This window comes from Melozone crissalis, unplaced genomic scaffold (assembly GCF_028551555.1).
Source record: "Melozone crissalis strain CALT ecotype California unplaced genomic scaffold, PUWL_Pcris_2 ptg000038l_1, whole genome shotgun sequence".
Lineage (NCBI taxonomy): Eukaryota > Metazoa > Chordata > Aves > Passeriformes > Passerellidae > Melozone > Melozone crissalis.
The window spans coordinates 2,924,438-2,940,866 of record NW_026535816.1 but is presented as its reverse complement, the minus strand read 5'-3'; the positions used below and the strand labels follow the sequence as shown (position 1 = coordinate 2,940,866).

General features: G+C 43.2%; 1 protein-coding gene across 1 annotated transcript; it reads left to right on the top strand.

Annotated features, from left to right (window-relative positions):
* Positions 1-3,493: 3,493 nt before the first annotated feature.
* On the top strand, positions 3,494-16,259 carry CSRP3 (cysteine and glycine rich protein 3). Its single transcript, XM_054283710.1, has 6 exons — positions 3,494-3,546; positions 8,496-8,626; positions 12,377-12,545; positions 13,941-14,076; positions 14,524-14,617; positions 15,710-16,259. Exons 2-6 carry the CDS (start codon positions 8,515-8,517, stop codon positions 15,787-15,789), a joined length of 591 nt encoding a protein of 196 aa, XP_054139685.1. The 5' UTR covers positions 3,494-3,546; positions 8,496-8,514; the 3' UTR covers positions 15,790-16,259.
* Positions 16,260-16,429: the final 170 nt, after the last annotated feature.

Here is a 16,429-nt window from a genome sequence, read left to right as displayed (position 1 = left end):
CCACAGGTAAAGTGTTTTGCTTCTGTGTTTAATAATGCTCTTTTGTAAAGTTAGTAAGAAGCACAAAAAAAGCTCCCAAATTTTCTTAATCATTTTTTATATAAGTTAAGAATTATTTATACTGTATTTTTAAATTGATTTGTTCAGATTAAACTTACATAAAACTCTACAGTGACTTTTTCTGTTTGATCAGATTAGATTACCTGAGTTACACATTGCATATGCATATATTGCATATTCACTGGCATCTCAATTCTTTTTCTGCCAGGCAGGGGTTGCTGTGTTCTGAAGGAAGGAGAGGAAATGGTGTTTTGTGAAAAAGTGAATTAAATAACTCAGTGTAACTTCTGCACTCTTATCAGTAGATACTACAACTCCTAAAAACAAGTCAGAACATCGAGTCAGTCACACAGGAACGTGTGTCCAAATGGCACAGAAGTTTCAAACAGGTTCAATCAAACCACTCGAATTTAAATATGGGCAGCAATGTCTCATGTACACTGAAGGGAGAAAGATGACTCCTCATACAGTTCACACTCAGATAAGAAGTAATAGCTGACAAATTGAATAAAAACACAGAGTATCTGCCTTCCCAGGTGAAATGTGCCTGGTAGACCAACCTGGGATAGAAGAAATGGTAGCAAGCCCCAAGATTCAGGCCTGGACTGCACAAAAAATATAATTAAAACAGCTACCCCAGTAAAACAAGCTCATCCGCTCTTTAATAATGCAAATACACCTGACAGAATATTTCGCCATTGAAATATTCCTAAATGAGGGGGAAAGAAGAATAAAAGCTGGAAGCGGGAAGAATTCTCACTAGAGCACTGAATAGATTTTTCTGTTCCAACGGGATAACTGATCTTTCTTACACCTGTTATCAACTTCATTCTGGAATATAAAGGCAAAGGTTTTAGAAATTTGCATTACTCAGCAGAAACAAACCACCCCTTTCATTTCTGAGCACCACAGCTGACAGACTAAGAAACTAGAGTACTTAGGCTTGGTGAAATGGTCTTGTCACACATTTTGGAAAGCTGAGCACGTTTTGGAAAGCTGAGCATGTTTTCTGCCTTTCTGCCCAGCGTCTCTTGGCTCCTGACACACTGCAGTTGCTTTTTCACCAGCACTTTTCTTGCTGCGTGCTGTTTCTGCAGGCTGCAAAGCCGCTGCTCTCTCGGCTCCAGGGCTCTCCTGCCCCAGCAGAGCCCGGCTCCCTGCCCTTCCCACCTCGCCCGCCCTGCCCTGGGCGCCTGCTGAGCCCTGGGCCAGCCCCTCTGAGCCCAGCTGCCTTTGCTCTGCACTTGCTGTGTCCCAGCTCTCAGGGCAGGGCTTCAATCCCTTCCCCTGATCCATAGAAAACTCTGCTTTCCACTCCAGTTCATGCGTATGCAACTCCAGTTGTGCGTCTTGAGTCTCCTAACCCCAGGTCCTGCTAACCACAGCTGACCTGGAATGATAGGGAATCCCAGGTACCCTGTATGGATCCAGCTGCTCCTTGGAGCTGTGATGAGCCTTTCAGCAGTCCTTACAGGGGCACACAGAAATTACAGATTTTACAATCCTTACAGGGGCACATAGAAACTACAGAAATTGCAATCCTTACAGGGGCACACAGAAATTACAGAAATTGCAATCCTTACAGGGGCACACAGAAATTGCAATCCTTACAGGGGCACACAGAAACTACAGAAATTGCAATCCTTACAGGGGCACACAGAAACTACAGAAATTGCAATCCTTACAGGGGCACACAGAAATTACAGAAATTGCAATCCTTACAGGGGCACACAGAAATTGCAATCCTTACAGGGGCACACAGAAACTACAGAAATTGCAATCCTTACAGAGGCACACCGAAATTACAGATTTTACAATCCTTACAGGGGCACACAGAAACTACAGAAATTGCAGTCCTTACAGGGGCACACAGAAATTACAATCCTTACAGGGGCACACAGAAACTACAGAAATTGCAATCCTTACAGGGGCACACAGAAGTTACACAGCAGCAAAGAAATCAGGCAGCACCCAACACCAGGAAAACTAACAGTTCGTCACCTGCATTTTCCCCTTAAATCCTCTGCCAAAACCAAAGGGAAAATACTTACATTTTGGGGCAAAAGCTTCCTTCACAGAGTTCCCTGCAGCTGGGTATGGCACAAATCCATCCAAGTACATGATCTATAAAATAAGAGTGGACATTACAGAAGGTTCATCCCTCTCAAATGTCAGGGGTCCTAATGTAAGTCACCAAGGGTGCCAGCACAAAGATATAAGAAGCTTCTCAGTGCTTCCCATGTATTCCAAGAGGGGGTTCAGGCCTGCCCCTCCTTGCTGCCCTCGTACAAGGAACCCTCACAACACACACTGCACCGTCCCCTCTGCATTTGGCTTTGTCTGATATAGAATAGTTCCATCAGCTATCTGGGGAGAACCCCCAGAAGGGATGGAGGCCAGCTCCTCTGCTCAGGAAAGAAAGAGTCCTTCCAGTTTACACCAAGGATCTGTCTCTGCATTATAAAATCTGTGCCAGCCTCAACAGCAAACAGATTTATAGGTTCCCAAGAGTTTTCTCAGCTAACAGACCCCTAAATTCTAAAGTCTGATGTGGATTTGGCATCTAATTTTCTTATGCTGCCATGAAAGTCCCCAGGTTGAGACTTTCAGCTTGAGAGTTCTGGTGTTTAACCCTGGGATGGGCCCTTTCATACACAGCAGAGTCCACGGTCCTGAACAAAGTTGCTAAATTCAGGCATCTGCTCAGAAAAATGAGAATTAGCTTCTAAACCTCAAAAGCTCCTAAAATAAAGCCCTGTAAAAAAGTTCACACTTTACTGCCCACATCTCTAACACATCTGCCTCATCCATTTCCAAGGGGCTCAGTCAGGCATGGCATAGATAACTGCAATAATTACACAGGCTAAATATTATACATATTATCTACCCACCTTAATGCCTAAAACCAGTAAAAATGAAAGATTTAGGTAAAAGCATGATTCCCTGTATCCTAGAAGGCAAAGCATTTTTATCTCTCAAACCATGAACTGTAGAATGAAACACTATTTAGTTTAAAGCTGTTGTTTTCCTGGAGGTGCTACAAACAAGTATTATTGTTTTAAACAATTATTTTGGTAAATTACTTTTGGCAACATGACCATTAATAACGAGATCGTAATTTCAAGAACTGTTATTTTATGATTCACGTTTAAGCAATGCAGCAGAGCAACTATCAAACTTCAAACTTTATTTCTGATTTGTTAAGCTGCAGTCAGGAATGTCCTTTAGGTGTAATCCGAGGGGCTGCATTGTTGTCCACCTACTCACAAGCAGACACCAGGGAACAAAATGCCAGGCTTTTGTCAGAGGTTATTTTCAGCTTGGTGATAGCAGTGGCATTGCTCAGATCCCTGAAACTCTCGCTGCCCTCCCCTCCCAGCTCATAGGGCTGGCAGAAGGGGTCACTGCATTTAAAGAGAGGAGGAGCCCCTCCTGCTCAAACCCTTGGAGACACAAGAGGAGAAGGAGAAAATTCAAGCGACTCCGGTGAGTAGGGTCCCACTGGTTCTGCCAAAAAGGGTTTGGGTGTTCTTTTATTCCTAACAGATCATAGAAGCAATTTGTTGCCTGACAAAGAAAACCACTTTTGTAGGCATAGTGCAGAAATATGAGTCCTACAGAGCAGTGTTTTAGGTTTGGGTAGCCAGCAAAAAGAGAGATTCTTCTGGCTCAGCCACGGAGCAAGAGCAGGGCTGGGGGATCCATCCTCACTAGGGACACTCCTTTGGACTAGGCAAGACTGGGGAGCAGAAGTTTCAGAAGGTTTGAATATTTTCTTACAAAGCTACAGAATTATTTGTCTGCAAACAGTCAGTCTTTGGAAAGCGCACGCACACAGCACACAGATTTGTGTGCTTCCATAATGGTAACCAAACAAATCCCCCAAAATCTTCAGCGTATTTAATCTTGGTGACCAATTGGTTTCATGTCAAACAAGAAGAAAACTTCTGAGCAGACCTGATGAGAAATGGCTAGCTAAGAATGCAGGATGAAAGAATTATTCCCAGATCCATCATTCAAGCATTCTAAGAGAGCACGATTGGCCAAAGCTTCAGGAAAAAAAATCAAATAAATAAATATATAAATAAATAAATACATACATACATATGTGTTTTTACTATGAAATTTTTCTGCCTAAAGGTGAAAGTCTTTCAGAGAACAAAGCCTTGCACATAGATAAAATAATTCTGTGTCTTATCTCATTCATCACAGTGCTATTTTAAAGTCTGTAACAGTTTTGCCTGGCACTTAAAGAACTTAGTGCAGGGATAAGCATTTAGAGAAGGATCTTGTGGAAGGAATAGTGAAAGCTGATAGCCCAGGATCAGGCCTGGAAAATTGAATGTGTCATTTGCAGAGCAGGATGCAGCTTTCCACAGCCACAGGGATCACACTGAACCATGAGTGCCAATGTACAAGCATGTGAATGCGGGGTGTGCTTGGTTTCTGAGTCAGAATGAAGTACCTTGTTCTACTGTCTGATACTGTATTGTTTGGAGATGCTATCTTAAATTTCTGCAAAAGTCTGCATCGAGGAACTTTCAGAGGAAATGTAGCATCACTAGGCTAGAAAATAATATAAAAAGTGGAAGAAAAGAGATGAAAGCAAGGGAATGGGGAACTATCAGCTCTCAGCAATGCGTGTGTGCTTCACATCAAGTCAGTTAAAATCTTTTGTTTCAAGGTGCCACGTGTAACTTAGCATGACCAGTGTCAATGAAAAACCAATATTTACTCTCCAGTGTTGGAATTCCCATACCTTGACCTCTCTGTGTTGCTTTACTGCAGATGTGAGGGGAAAATGCTGGTTATTCTGAGATCATGGTGGAAGCTCAGTGTGTGACACTGACTAATAACATTTACCTGTAGCCACAGCCTGCTGAATGCATTGGAATGTCAGAAATACGATCACAAACACATAACAAGATCACATCTCCATCAAATGAGCTCAGGCTTCAAGCACAAGCCTTCCCCCTGCTGTGAATCTCTCCGGCTGAGGGAGAAGCATGTTCCACCAGGGGCTGGGTTTTGACAGAAACACCCCCAGGCTGTCGAGATGCAGCGGCATCTCAAATGCAGACACATCAAAAGAAACCCTCACCGCAGGTGTCAGCTGCAGAGAAAAGCCACAGCAGCATTTTATTGCTATTATATAAAGGAGGACACATCTTGTTATCCCGCGGTGCTGGTGGGGTGAGCAGCGCTAGGGAGGTCAAATGGTGGTCACAGGCCAGGCCACAGCAGAGCTGTGATTAGATACCACAGTGAAGGTCTGGCTGCACTGGCATTCCCACAGGCTTCAGCTGGGAAACCAATTTCAAATGTGGCCTTGACACTTTGCATTTCAGCGTAGGCAGCCATGTGTGAGTTCTGTATTTTTATTGCTCGTGTGTTAGGTAAGGAATCAAGGAATGACTTTTCTTACCCTCTGAGTCTAGACCAAGCAGCCTAGCAGCCTAGCTGGGACCAAAATGCAGAGAGATGCAAGGCACACCCTGCCCACCACTCCCACCCAGCACTTGTGCTGCCCGTGGTCACAAAGACCAATATTCCCCATCCTGTTTATCCCCCTCACAGCCACCCTGCAGCACATGTGGCAGAGAGATAACCCTGCCAGCCACACACAACACAGCTCTGCAGCCCATTCAGATAAGACCTGAGCTCTAGACTGCCAAATGCATGAGCACATGGAAGGGAAAACCTTGTGTTTAGCAAGGAAGCACCAGAATTAATTCCGATTAATCCATTAATTAATTACATTTTTCACATGCAGCACAGTCAGGCATAGGCACTGCCTCTTACTCCCCCACATTTCATCAGGCCCGTACTGCACCCATCACCCATTTAGATCAATGGATCAAAACACATTTTTGGATTTTATCCTTATCAATGGCACTTTGATTAGAGAGAGCCCCTCTGTGGCAGTGATGTGACACCCAGATTTGGACAGAGTGACTAACAGCCCAAAAGAAGACAGCTCACAACTGTGCAGAGCATACCAACGCTTCAAAGGCTTCCTTGCTTACAAAGGGGTGATACAGCTCCGAGTAATGGGAGGCACGAATCCTTGGCTGCACATCTGATGTGTAAATGGTGCTCCATATAGAAGCTGCATTCTGAGGAATGACACAAGCTGGGAACAGCATTTGAGCAAGGCCAAGAACACTCCTCCAGCCCAACAGCACCCTGAGTGCCCACACGTGGCAGCCAGCACTCAGGGGTTTCTGTGTCACACATTGCTTACCTTTAGGATCAGTCTGCTCTGCTTCCCACCACCAGAATACAACAAATACCATGTGATGAGCAGACATGAAAAGCTAACCAGATTAAGACAACAAAGTTCAGGCAATTTCACGGGGGTTTAGACACTGACACCCAATGAAATGATGCGAAGTGGAGACTTTGGATCTATTTTTTTTCTGATGACAAATGGGAGACGGAGTTCTGTTTCTATTGAAAGGACGGAGCTTTACCCACTGCACAGTTTAGATGAGTACAAAGGTGTGAGTGCCGCACCCCTGTGGAGATTCCCAGATTGTCATGGTGAGCCTGCAGCCCCCCAGGGAGGGCGGTCGGCTCCAGAGGGACGAGCAGAGCCCCGACAGGAGGAGCTCAGACGTGCCCTGTCCCTCACCCAGCACAGGCACCTGGATGCACTGCTGGTCTTACACCAGCATCCTTACAGAAATATTGATTTCTGCCATGCCCTTCTTCTTTCTCCTGCAGCTTCCCATCAGGTGATGCCAAAACACCGTGGAAAATGTGCATGCATGCCCAGTCATGCTACTATAATTGGCCTCAGGAACAACGGTCCTTCTAAGAGCTCTTGACAGCACAAGGCTCACTATCACACTTTATCAGACTTTTTCAGAGGTTATTTTTTCCCCTTCAGCTGATGATGTAATCGGAGTTACTTTCCAGCAGCTATCCTTGCAGCCACAGTTTTGGAGGCTTGCAGTGCCTTTGGGGAGACCTGAGAGAGGGGAGGCAGCTTTGCAGAGACCAGAGATACAAACCACTCTCTCCCAGCGCTGCCTCAGCTGGGAAGGGATCCCACTGGAAACCTGTAGACACCGAAATCTCGTTTTAATTTTCAAGGAAGTGTCACAAACCTGGTTTTTATCCACAGTTGCTCTTCCTTCTTTTAAAATGTCTGAAGCATCATTTGAAATGTTTTCGTAAGAGAAAGAAGAAATGGCAGCAATACAGAAGTGCTTTAAAAGCAGAAGAAAATGTAGAATGGCAGAGTGAGAATAAGATTTTACCTACACGAAAGATTCCTTTATCTCACATTTAAAAGAAACTGAAAAACCAATTTAACAGTGCTGTTCAGTGAAGGCTTCACTGAGTGAGGGAGATCAAATTCATCATTTGTTCATTCATCATTCATCATTGTACATTGGACATGAGTCCAATGTAAATATACAGTAAAATGTTAGTCTAAAATGCAACTAATTGAAAATACCAGTTACATTGCTGCTGTGATAAATTCCCCTCTCTCTATCACCTGACCTCAGGAGAAAATTCTCAGGTAGCAGGCCTGATTCAGCCTTCAAAATCCTCCTCTTAGTTACCTTTTGGTGAATTTACTCAAACACAAATAGCACAAGCAGGCTTCAAAATAACTATAACGAGAAGGTGACTGGTTTTCCAAGAAGGAGGAGGAAGGGCCGTGCCAGGGGCTTGGAACAACCCGATAATTCGGTGTGCAGATGACAAGATGACGTCCCAGGCTCTCCAGAAACAATGACTCAAACCAGAAAGCAGAAGGGCAGGCTGGGGCTGTTCCAGGTGTGTGACCGCACAATCTCAGGGAAAAGCACTCAGCCTGGCATCAGCAGACCCTGGCAAGGCGCTCCAGCGCTGACTGGAACGGCAGGAACTGGAACAGAAACCACGGCCCTTCTTTTCTCTGATGGTTAGGTTTTAAATGCAATAGACCAAGAAAAAAGCCCACACCTTAAGCACCTCAGGAGCCCATCCATTATTACTGTACAATGGCTGTGCAGCACAGAGATCTCACATCTGTTTCATGAGGAACTCAGAAAAGGTTGTGTTGGAGTACAGGAAAGGGCAGCGCTGACAGAAAATGACTGATGGAAAACAAACCCCAGATCCTCTTTTCCAGAGTGATCCTAGCACCTTTTCACTGAAACACCTCACATTCATTTCACATATTTACCATCACAACACACCAGGCTAAGGAATATCCTTTTTTATGAAGGAATCACAGGGATTCAGACTGTCCCTGTCCCCAAAGCACCAAGGCAGCACCCTCACTTCTGCTACCACACAGGTATGAGGTATATTCCAAGTATGCAGTAGCAATTGACTGGAGAAGGAAGAAAAAAATTTTTTTTTTTTTAAGTCAAGCTGTTTCATTTAAAAGAATTCATATCTGTTGTTGCATTTATTAATGTAGTGTGATTTCCTAGGTTAACCCTGCAGACCAGGATGCCGAACTGGGGCGGAGGAGCCAAGTGTGGGGCCTGTGAAAAGACCGTGTACCACGCTGAGGAAATCCAGTGCAATGGAAGGAGCTTCCACAAGTCCTGCTTCCTCTGCAGTAAGCTGGCCTGAATGCTTTAACATCTCAACACCCCCACAGCTCTGTGTAACCCTTGCATTAAAGCCAAACATTTATTTCTGTATTACCTGGCAGGCAGTTTTGCTGCCTTTTACCTGGAGCAATCTACCTCTTGGTCTCCTGGCTTTCCTTTGTCCAAACATGGGATGGATTTTGTCAGGGACACGAAGGTGCTGCAGAATCACAGTGTCCAAGTCCATCTCCAGGACACCCTTCCTTCTGTCCCACCGTGTGGCACACCACAGGTTTGCTCCAGGTTAGAAAGCCCAGCAGAACTGAACAAACAGCACCCATCAGACAGAAGGATGATTGCTTCTTTGCTTTCAGGAGAGGATTACTTTTACAGTGAATCCTGGCACTAATTTGTTTCACACCAAAAAGCTGAAGGACCCTAGCGCCATCAAAACCTGCACCAACACTCTGCATGTTCCTCAGCCTCCCCCCCTGTTCCATGTACTCCCATTTCACTCACTCCTCCCCTCCACACTCCTCTGTGATGTTTGGCTTACAGGAATTTTGCTTTCTCTGCAGAAGAGGCAGAAATTTGTAAAAAAAAATAATTTCAGAGAGAAGGTACCAATTCAGCTCTGTTTGCCCTGTGTGGATAGGGAGAGAGCAAACAATTTGCTAGGAACCAAAGATAGCTGAAGAGTTTATCTCGCAGAAAGTACTCAGGATTGGCACCTGTGCAGTACGGCTCCCAGCATGACAGTTTGGGAGCCACTGAATCCAATTTTCTCCTTCCCTTTCTGGAGGAACACAGACTTCCTATTTGGAGGCATCAGACTAATTTTACATGCTTAGCTGATACAGAGCAGCTCTTTGCAGAATGAAACCAAAGGACACACCTGAGCTGTCTGTGCCTTTCGCCAGCTGCCCCAAAAGTGATGCCTAAAACTCCAAATGATGCCTAAAAGTCCAAATGATGCCTAAAACTCCAAATGATGCCTTTAGTGACGCCTAAAAGGCCAAGTAAGAAAGGACTCCCTCAAAAAATTGCCAGTTAACTGACAACCTTCAGCCAATTCTTACAGAATGGCAAAAGGAAAATCTTAGTCTCAACTAAAACTTTATTAATGCTTCCATGTTCTGGCTATAACAATAAATAGTAAATAAAAATAAAGATCTGCCCTAATATAGCATAGTTATGAATACTTCTCAAGTGTAGTCTTCATTCTTAGTACAGCTGAATTATTTTCTTTTAGTGATTCATAATCAACAACTTTCATTAGCTCTATCAAGTATTTGGTTTGTTGTGGGGCTTTTCTTGGTTGGTTGGGGTGTATTTTGTTGTGGGGTTTTTTTTTGTTTGTTTGTTTGGTTTTTTTAAATGTTCCTTTATTTGTCCCATGTTTTAAGTCTGAATTAATTATTAATAGGTTAGATACTAAAAATAGAATTCCCATCAGAAATATGTTTAAGGTCAAAACCTAAAGATGCATCTAAATTGCCCAGCTGGCACATAAAAGGTATGTTAATTGGCTTTACTTTCCCCCATGATTCGCATACACTGTTCAGTCGCTCTGGATGCCTCAGGATCATGTGGCACATCCACGGGCTTTACTGTGAACCATTTATAGGATCTCATTTCTCAACAGAAGGAAACCAATTCTCCCCAGCCTAAACTTGGGCATGGAAACAGTTTAGCTGCACTTTTGAATATTACTATATAAAACTATTTCAAATATATCCTCTATTTCATATTGTATTTGACCAGGTATACAAAGCACATCAGTATTTTTTTAACCAAAGAGTTCAATTTCAGCAGAACTATAAACAACTCAGAGCAACCTGTTAACACAGGAAGATTCAGACAAGCTAAATTATTTATAACACTCTCCGGTCCACAGTTTTTCCCTACAAGTATTGCGAGGAGAAATTTGTTTCCAGCAATCCCTCCTTGCCATGCAGGCTCCTGTTTCCCTGCAGGCTGATGTTTCAGTGACAGCTCCCACCCCAAGGGCAGCTGTGGTGGGCACTGGGCAGGATCTCACTCCATGAACCTGGATCTCCTCGGCGCGGGCGGGAGAGCAGGACCTGCTGGCAAGGACAGGTCTCAGGACCTGCTGGCAATGTCATTATGTTATTTCAACAATAGCACTTCAAGAGCTTTTGCTCCATCTGTCGTGGTGAATTGATACCCTCTCCCCAAGGTACCAGAAATAGAAACACTATCTACTGCCAGAGTTTCCATCATCCCTTAACTCCCTTAGCAAACACAATTATCATCTCAAAGCCAGAGTGCAGTGCAGAAGTGCCTCCCTTTACTTCTGCTAACTATAAAGGTCTTTGCAAATTATTTCTGCCTCCATGCAACACAGGGAGGAGGAAAGCCACAAGGATAACCAGAGAGCCGGGGATGTATAACTAGCTATCTGCCCCTTCACAGCAACCTGCTCTGGGGGTTGGAACTGCATGATCTTTAGAGTCCCTTCCAGCCCAAACCAAGCCAGGAGTCTACAATTAAAGGTGCAGAGGTTCCAGGTTGTACATTCCCTGTGGTGGATAAATTGGATTCAGAGGAGGACATTTTAAGTAAACATGAGGGGAAAGGGGCTAATCAAACCCTCAGGTGTCTCCTCCAGAGCTTGCACTTCAGGCCACTTCCAATACTTCTGCATTTCACAGCTTTCTGTTGCAAACGTGAACTCAGCAACTTTGTTTTCCAAGCTATCAATAGCCCATGACTGGAATGCCTGCTGCAGGGTAAGCATTTGTTCTAAGGAACCTGGAGAGAAAGTCCTTGCCTATTTTTTCCCCATTTCCAATCAACCACTGTCGAACAGCGAACAGTTTGTGAGAAGTATGGAAATAGTGTTTTTTTAGCATACTGGAAAACCCTGGTTTTCAAGAGAGACTGTGAATTGAAACATCTTCCTCCCTCTCTGTGGGGTGGAGGCTGTCTCACACCGAGTTCCCCAAGGGGTGCAGCAAACACAGGCATCCAATCCTCACTAAGCACTGAGGAGTGCAGCTACTGTATTTTTTCCCCATTCATTATTAGAGGACATAATTTGTAATTTGTATTTGTATTCCTGATGAAAGCTGGGCATTCCCATGACACCCTCTGTCCGAAAGGCTGCCAGACCTTCCTTAGTGAGCTGAGCTAAGCTGCCACTCTCTGTACCAAAGATGATTGGCAAGAGCACAGTTTGGGAATGGCTGCAGCCACACTCCTGTCAGAGCTGACACTTGCTTTGCCCTGGTGCCACAGCTCCAACAAACAAATAATGAGAAAAAACCCCAACATGTCCTGTCTGACTCCAGACAGGAGTCGATGCTAAACCCTCTCTCAGACACACACCACGTCAGAACAGCCTGGGCTGAGCTCAGAAAGCCACCACAGACCCAGAGCAAATACTCTGGAAAGGCCAGATCAATGTCTCTGCAGCCTTCTTTCCCCCCTTTTTAAGGTTTGGGAGTTCAGGATGGCCAATTTCAATCCCAAGCCCATTTTAAGCTTCACAGATCTGGATTTCCCTGGGGTTACAGGATAACTTCAGAGCGGCAAAAGAAGAACAGGTTATGTGCACGCACACATATACCTCTCCCTTACTTCAGCAACAGCTCAGTCAAGTTTTATACTGACAAGTTTCCTACTGACTGGCTCCTTTCCCCACATTTTTAAAGCTAAACAAAAAGAAATACTAATTGCAATTATTTTAAACCACAGAGATTCAAATTTGAAAAGGCAAATGCTGATAGGTGCCTTTCTCTCCCTGTTCTCAGTGGCTTGCAGGAAGGCCCTGGACAGCACCACGGTGGCAGCTCACGAATCTGAAATCTACTGCAAAACCTGTTATGGGAGGAAATACGGCCCCAAAGGGGTTGGCTTTGGACAAGGGGCTGGATGCCTCAGCACGGACACCGGAGAGCACCTGGGCCTGAACCTGCAGCAGTGAGTCAAACCCCAGCCACAGCTCCTTGCTCTGGTCCTTCTTGTCCCTTACCAGGGTGTTTTATGTATTTCATTCTGTTTCCATAACAACATCCAGCATAAGGAGCAGAGCAGACTTCCCTACACCCTTTTCTTCCATAGACACTGTAATTTACAGTTTTTAATGATGCTCAATCTCTTTAAGCCTCCTTTACAAATTACACCCTCCTTCAATAGGTAATTATTCTGTAGAAGCAGCCTTTATGTGCCACTACACGTGTAAATGTTCACTGCATTTGTAATCTGCCATTTGCAGCACAGTGGTAAAGTCACATTGGCACAGTGGCCACAGAAAAAGATTTTTTCTTTTTCCTGTTAGAGGCTAAAATTTAGTTAACATTTTACTCTTGGAGAAATAATCACACTACCCCATACTGCTCGCACTCCTCTCAATGGGGGCAATAACATCTCTAACATTTCTCAATGGGGAAAGTAACATTCTCCTCCCTGTGGTTCTAATAACACTTACAAACACACTGAGAATGTGTTTGAACAAAAAGAATTCTAATGGGATACCATCTTCCAAAAGCATGTAATTAGCTCTGACAGTTCATTTTTATAGGATTTTCCTGCAATTCTCAAAGTTGCACATTTCTACATCAACAATGCTTCTTCCTCCCTCTGGTGGTCTGCTATAAAGAAACCAATTAAGCAATATGCTGTGCAGGAAATAAAAGCTCAAACAATGTATTTAACTGTAGCTCCTTGTGCCATACAAATCCATTACGGGCAGAGCTCTGCGCCCAAAACTGCTGCATCCTGAGGATAAAATGAACTGTTTCAGTCCAGCTATCTGATAAATCAGAAATAGTTCTGTCCAAGGCTTTATGCACACAGATTTAAAGCACACAGACCAGAAATAAAAAACAAAGCTACTTTTCTGATGTCCTTTTTACCCCAGGCCAGGAAAAAACCCCAATTCCCCGTCCAAATGTTTCACTGCCTAATGAAACTATGGCAAGCAAAACCTGAATTGTTATTTCCAGTTTGATGAGTACCAGCAGATAACCAGTTACAAAGACTAGAGACATCTTTTCCTTTTATTTTCCCTGTTGCCTCTCAATGAGAGAAAATTGGTTTTACTTCAGTTTTCATTAAATATAATCTTTTGTGCTCGTGGCTGCTGCCAGCTTCATGTACTTAGCCCAGAACAGGCAATATCAGTGCTTACAGTACCACCTTCTCAATCATACAACACAGAATTCAATAGAATACTTTCATTTTCTTATTTTTTGTCCCCTTTTGCATGTCAGAGATGAGCAATTTAGTATCTTTTATGCCTTACTAAAAAAATAATTAAATCCTTTTTCTAAAGAAGATAAGATTTTTAAGCAGCTTTAAAAACTTCTGTTTTAGGGGGTCACCAAAGCCTGCTCGCCCCTCAACACCAACTAATGCTTCAAAGTTTGCCAAAAAGATGGTAGATGTGGATAAATGTCCCCGTTGTGGCAAATCAGTGTATGCTGCAGAAAAGATCATGGGAGGAGGAAAAGTAAGTAAGTAGTGACTTCAGCGCTAGGAAAAAAACCCCACCAATTTATAATGGTGAGAAACTACAGCTAAAGGTCCTCAATAATTTCAATTTTTGTTCATAAAGAGAACACAAGGATGAATTTGCAAATTGCTACAACAGGTTTAAAATCTTGTACTTTTTGTAAATAATTTCCAACTTTTTGCTTCTTATTGATGTCTGAGGACCAAGCACAGATTACTGTACAAGCTGGCTCTTCCTCTATCTCTGGGTATATTTATCAACATTTATGTGTAGTGGCAATTGAAGATGCCTTAGACAGCGTCACTGAAAAAAGGCTAACCCAGAATGACTAAAAATGGCAGCCACAAGATGGACAGATGAATGTTAACCCTTCCACACCACACAAAGCAGTATTTGTTTCCTGCACTGTCTGTGCCGCACAATGACTCCTCTCCCCTTGCTCAGCCTTGGCACAAGAGCTGCTTCCGCTGCGCCATTTGTGGGAAGAGTTTGGAGTCCACCAACGTCACGGACAAGGATGGAGAGCTCTACTGCAAAGGTGAGAGCTGCAGGAGCTGAACTGGCCTGCAGAGTCAATCAATCTAGAGTTAGTCTCCTTAGACCTGGGATTGCCATTGGGATTTACCTTGCTGCACACTAACACCCCCAGGACATTTCATTTTTGTCCTTTTTTAACAACCTTCTGAAAGCAAAGAGCTATGGTGACAGTGCAGCTGCAGCTTCTACTATTAACATTTAAATTTTAAATGTTACAGATGGGACAAGCTGTCAAACCAGTCAGACCTTCTAACAGAGCACTGGCCATACCTGCTGGGCAGGCTCTTGTACCTACACAGTCTTACCCACTAAAATAAAAAAAACACACAGATTCAGATCTTTCGTCCTCCAAATCAGAATTCTTGCCAGTAAAGTTGCAAAGATATTTCCACTGCATTGGTAGCACAGCAGATGATGCAAAAATAGTAAATTACACATCTAGATGTTCTTCTCAGACTCACAAAGTTCACAGAATTCAGCTGACTCCTAGGAATAGCTTTAGGGGAAAAAAAATACGTGAAGCTTTTATAGACAAAGCTAAACTTTATAGAGAACCCTAAAGAAGAACACTGGAGTTCTGTGACTTTGGGTACAGTCTGTTTACCACAAGTGGATCAAGTTGGCATATTTGGAGAAATATACTCACCATCACCACTTAGAGTTGTGATAAACAACTATGCACACGTTAACTAATAAAGAGTTCAAATGGAATTACTTAAATGCCCATCAATAGTTTCTGGATTATGCTCCAGTTCTTCTTAAAAATCTCGGGCTTACTTTGTACTACTCATCAGACCAAGTTTTACTGAGCATTTTCAGACAGGAAAGTAGCTTTAATGAAACTATTACCTAGATCTGAAAAAATAGATAATTTCTTAACTTTCTTTGAGTCACCAGATGCAACTTCTGTGTACTTCAAATATGTAATACCAGCTTCACTATTAAGACCTGGATAAACTTATGGGAAATACACTATTTCAGATTTCCTTCCTTTTTATCAACTTCAATTTGATAATTTAAAAACAAAAACCAAAAGATATTAACCTCTGAGAGCCTTCAGAGCACCATTTACCTCCCACTCCTTCTTTTGCAGTTTGCTATGCAAAAAACTTCGGTCCCAAGGGAATTGGGTTTGGTGGCCTCACCCAAGTGGAAAAGAAAGAGTGTGAATGAGAAGAAATGGATGCAACAGACTCAAAGCGCTGTTGATGACACCAAGTGACAGCTGTCAAGTAAAACATTAAACAACACATATTGCTAAGTACCTAGGGCATTTGATTAAGATTTTCCTCCTTGCAGGAAAAAATAATGAGCTGTATCTTAAGAAATTCTTAGAGTAGATTAAAAATGTACAATGATAACACTAGACTCATGTTTGTGTTTAGTATATAAAGACAAGGAACCTCATGGAACATTACTGCTTCTTAAACTAGTACTTGTTACATTTTAGACTGGAATTTTAGACTCCTAGTGCCCCCTTATGACAGGGATCCCTTGGGGAGCGAAGGGCCCAGGTGTTCCCAGTTAGATTGCATTTTCTTTTCACAATGTTAACCTGTCTGTATTTCCACCAGTCTCCTAGCTGAGTTTTGACTAGGCTGGCAACTGTGTTAGAACAAGTAGCTGTAATTTGCTTTGAGACAACTAAAAAGGATTTGAAATCCTCTTTCTCTGAGGGAGGTGTTTCTAAAAAAACCCAACATTTTCTCAGGATATAGTGGTGTAAGCTTTGTCTGTTTTCAAGCTACAATAAAGTACTTACTGCTTCACATTCTTTTTATTTGCTTGTGCTTTACTTTCTACAACGCTTCAG

Bases quoted from the DNA above. Each gene is read 5' to 3' on its own strand.
- CSRP3 (XM_054283710.1), top strand. From the start codon at position 8,515: ATGCCGAACTGGGGCGGAGGAGCCAAGTGTGGGGCCTGTGAAAAGACC. The intron at 12,546-13,940 runs GTGAGTCAAACC...CTTCTGTTTTAG, and splicing joins CTGGGCCTGAACCTGCAGCA to GGGGTCACCAAAGCCTGCTC. The intron at 14,618-15,709 runs GTGAGAGCTGCA...CTTCTTTTGCAG, and splicing joins TGGAGAGCTCTACTGCAAAG to TTTGCTATGCAAAAAACTTC.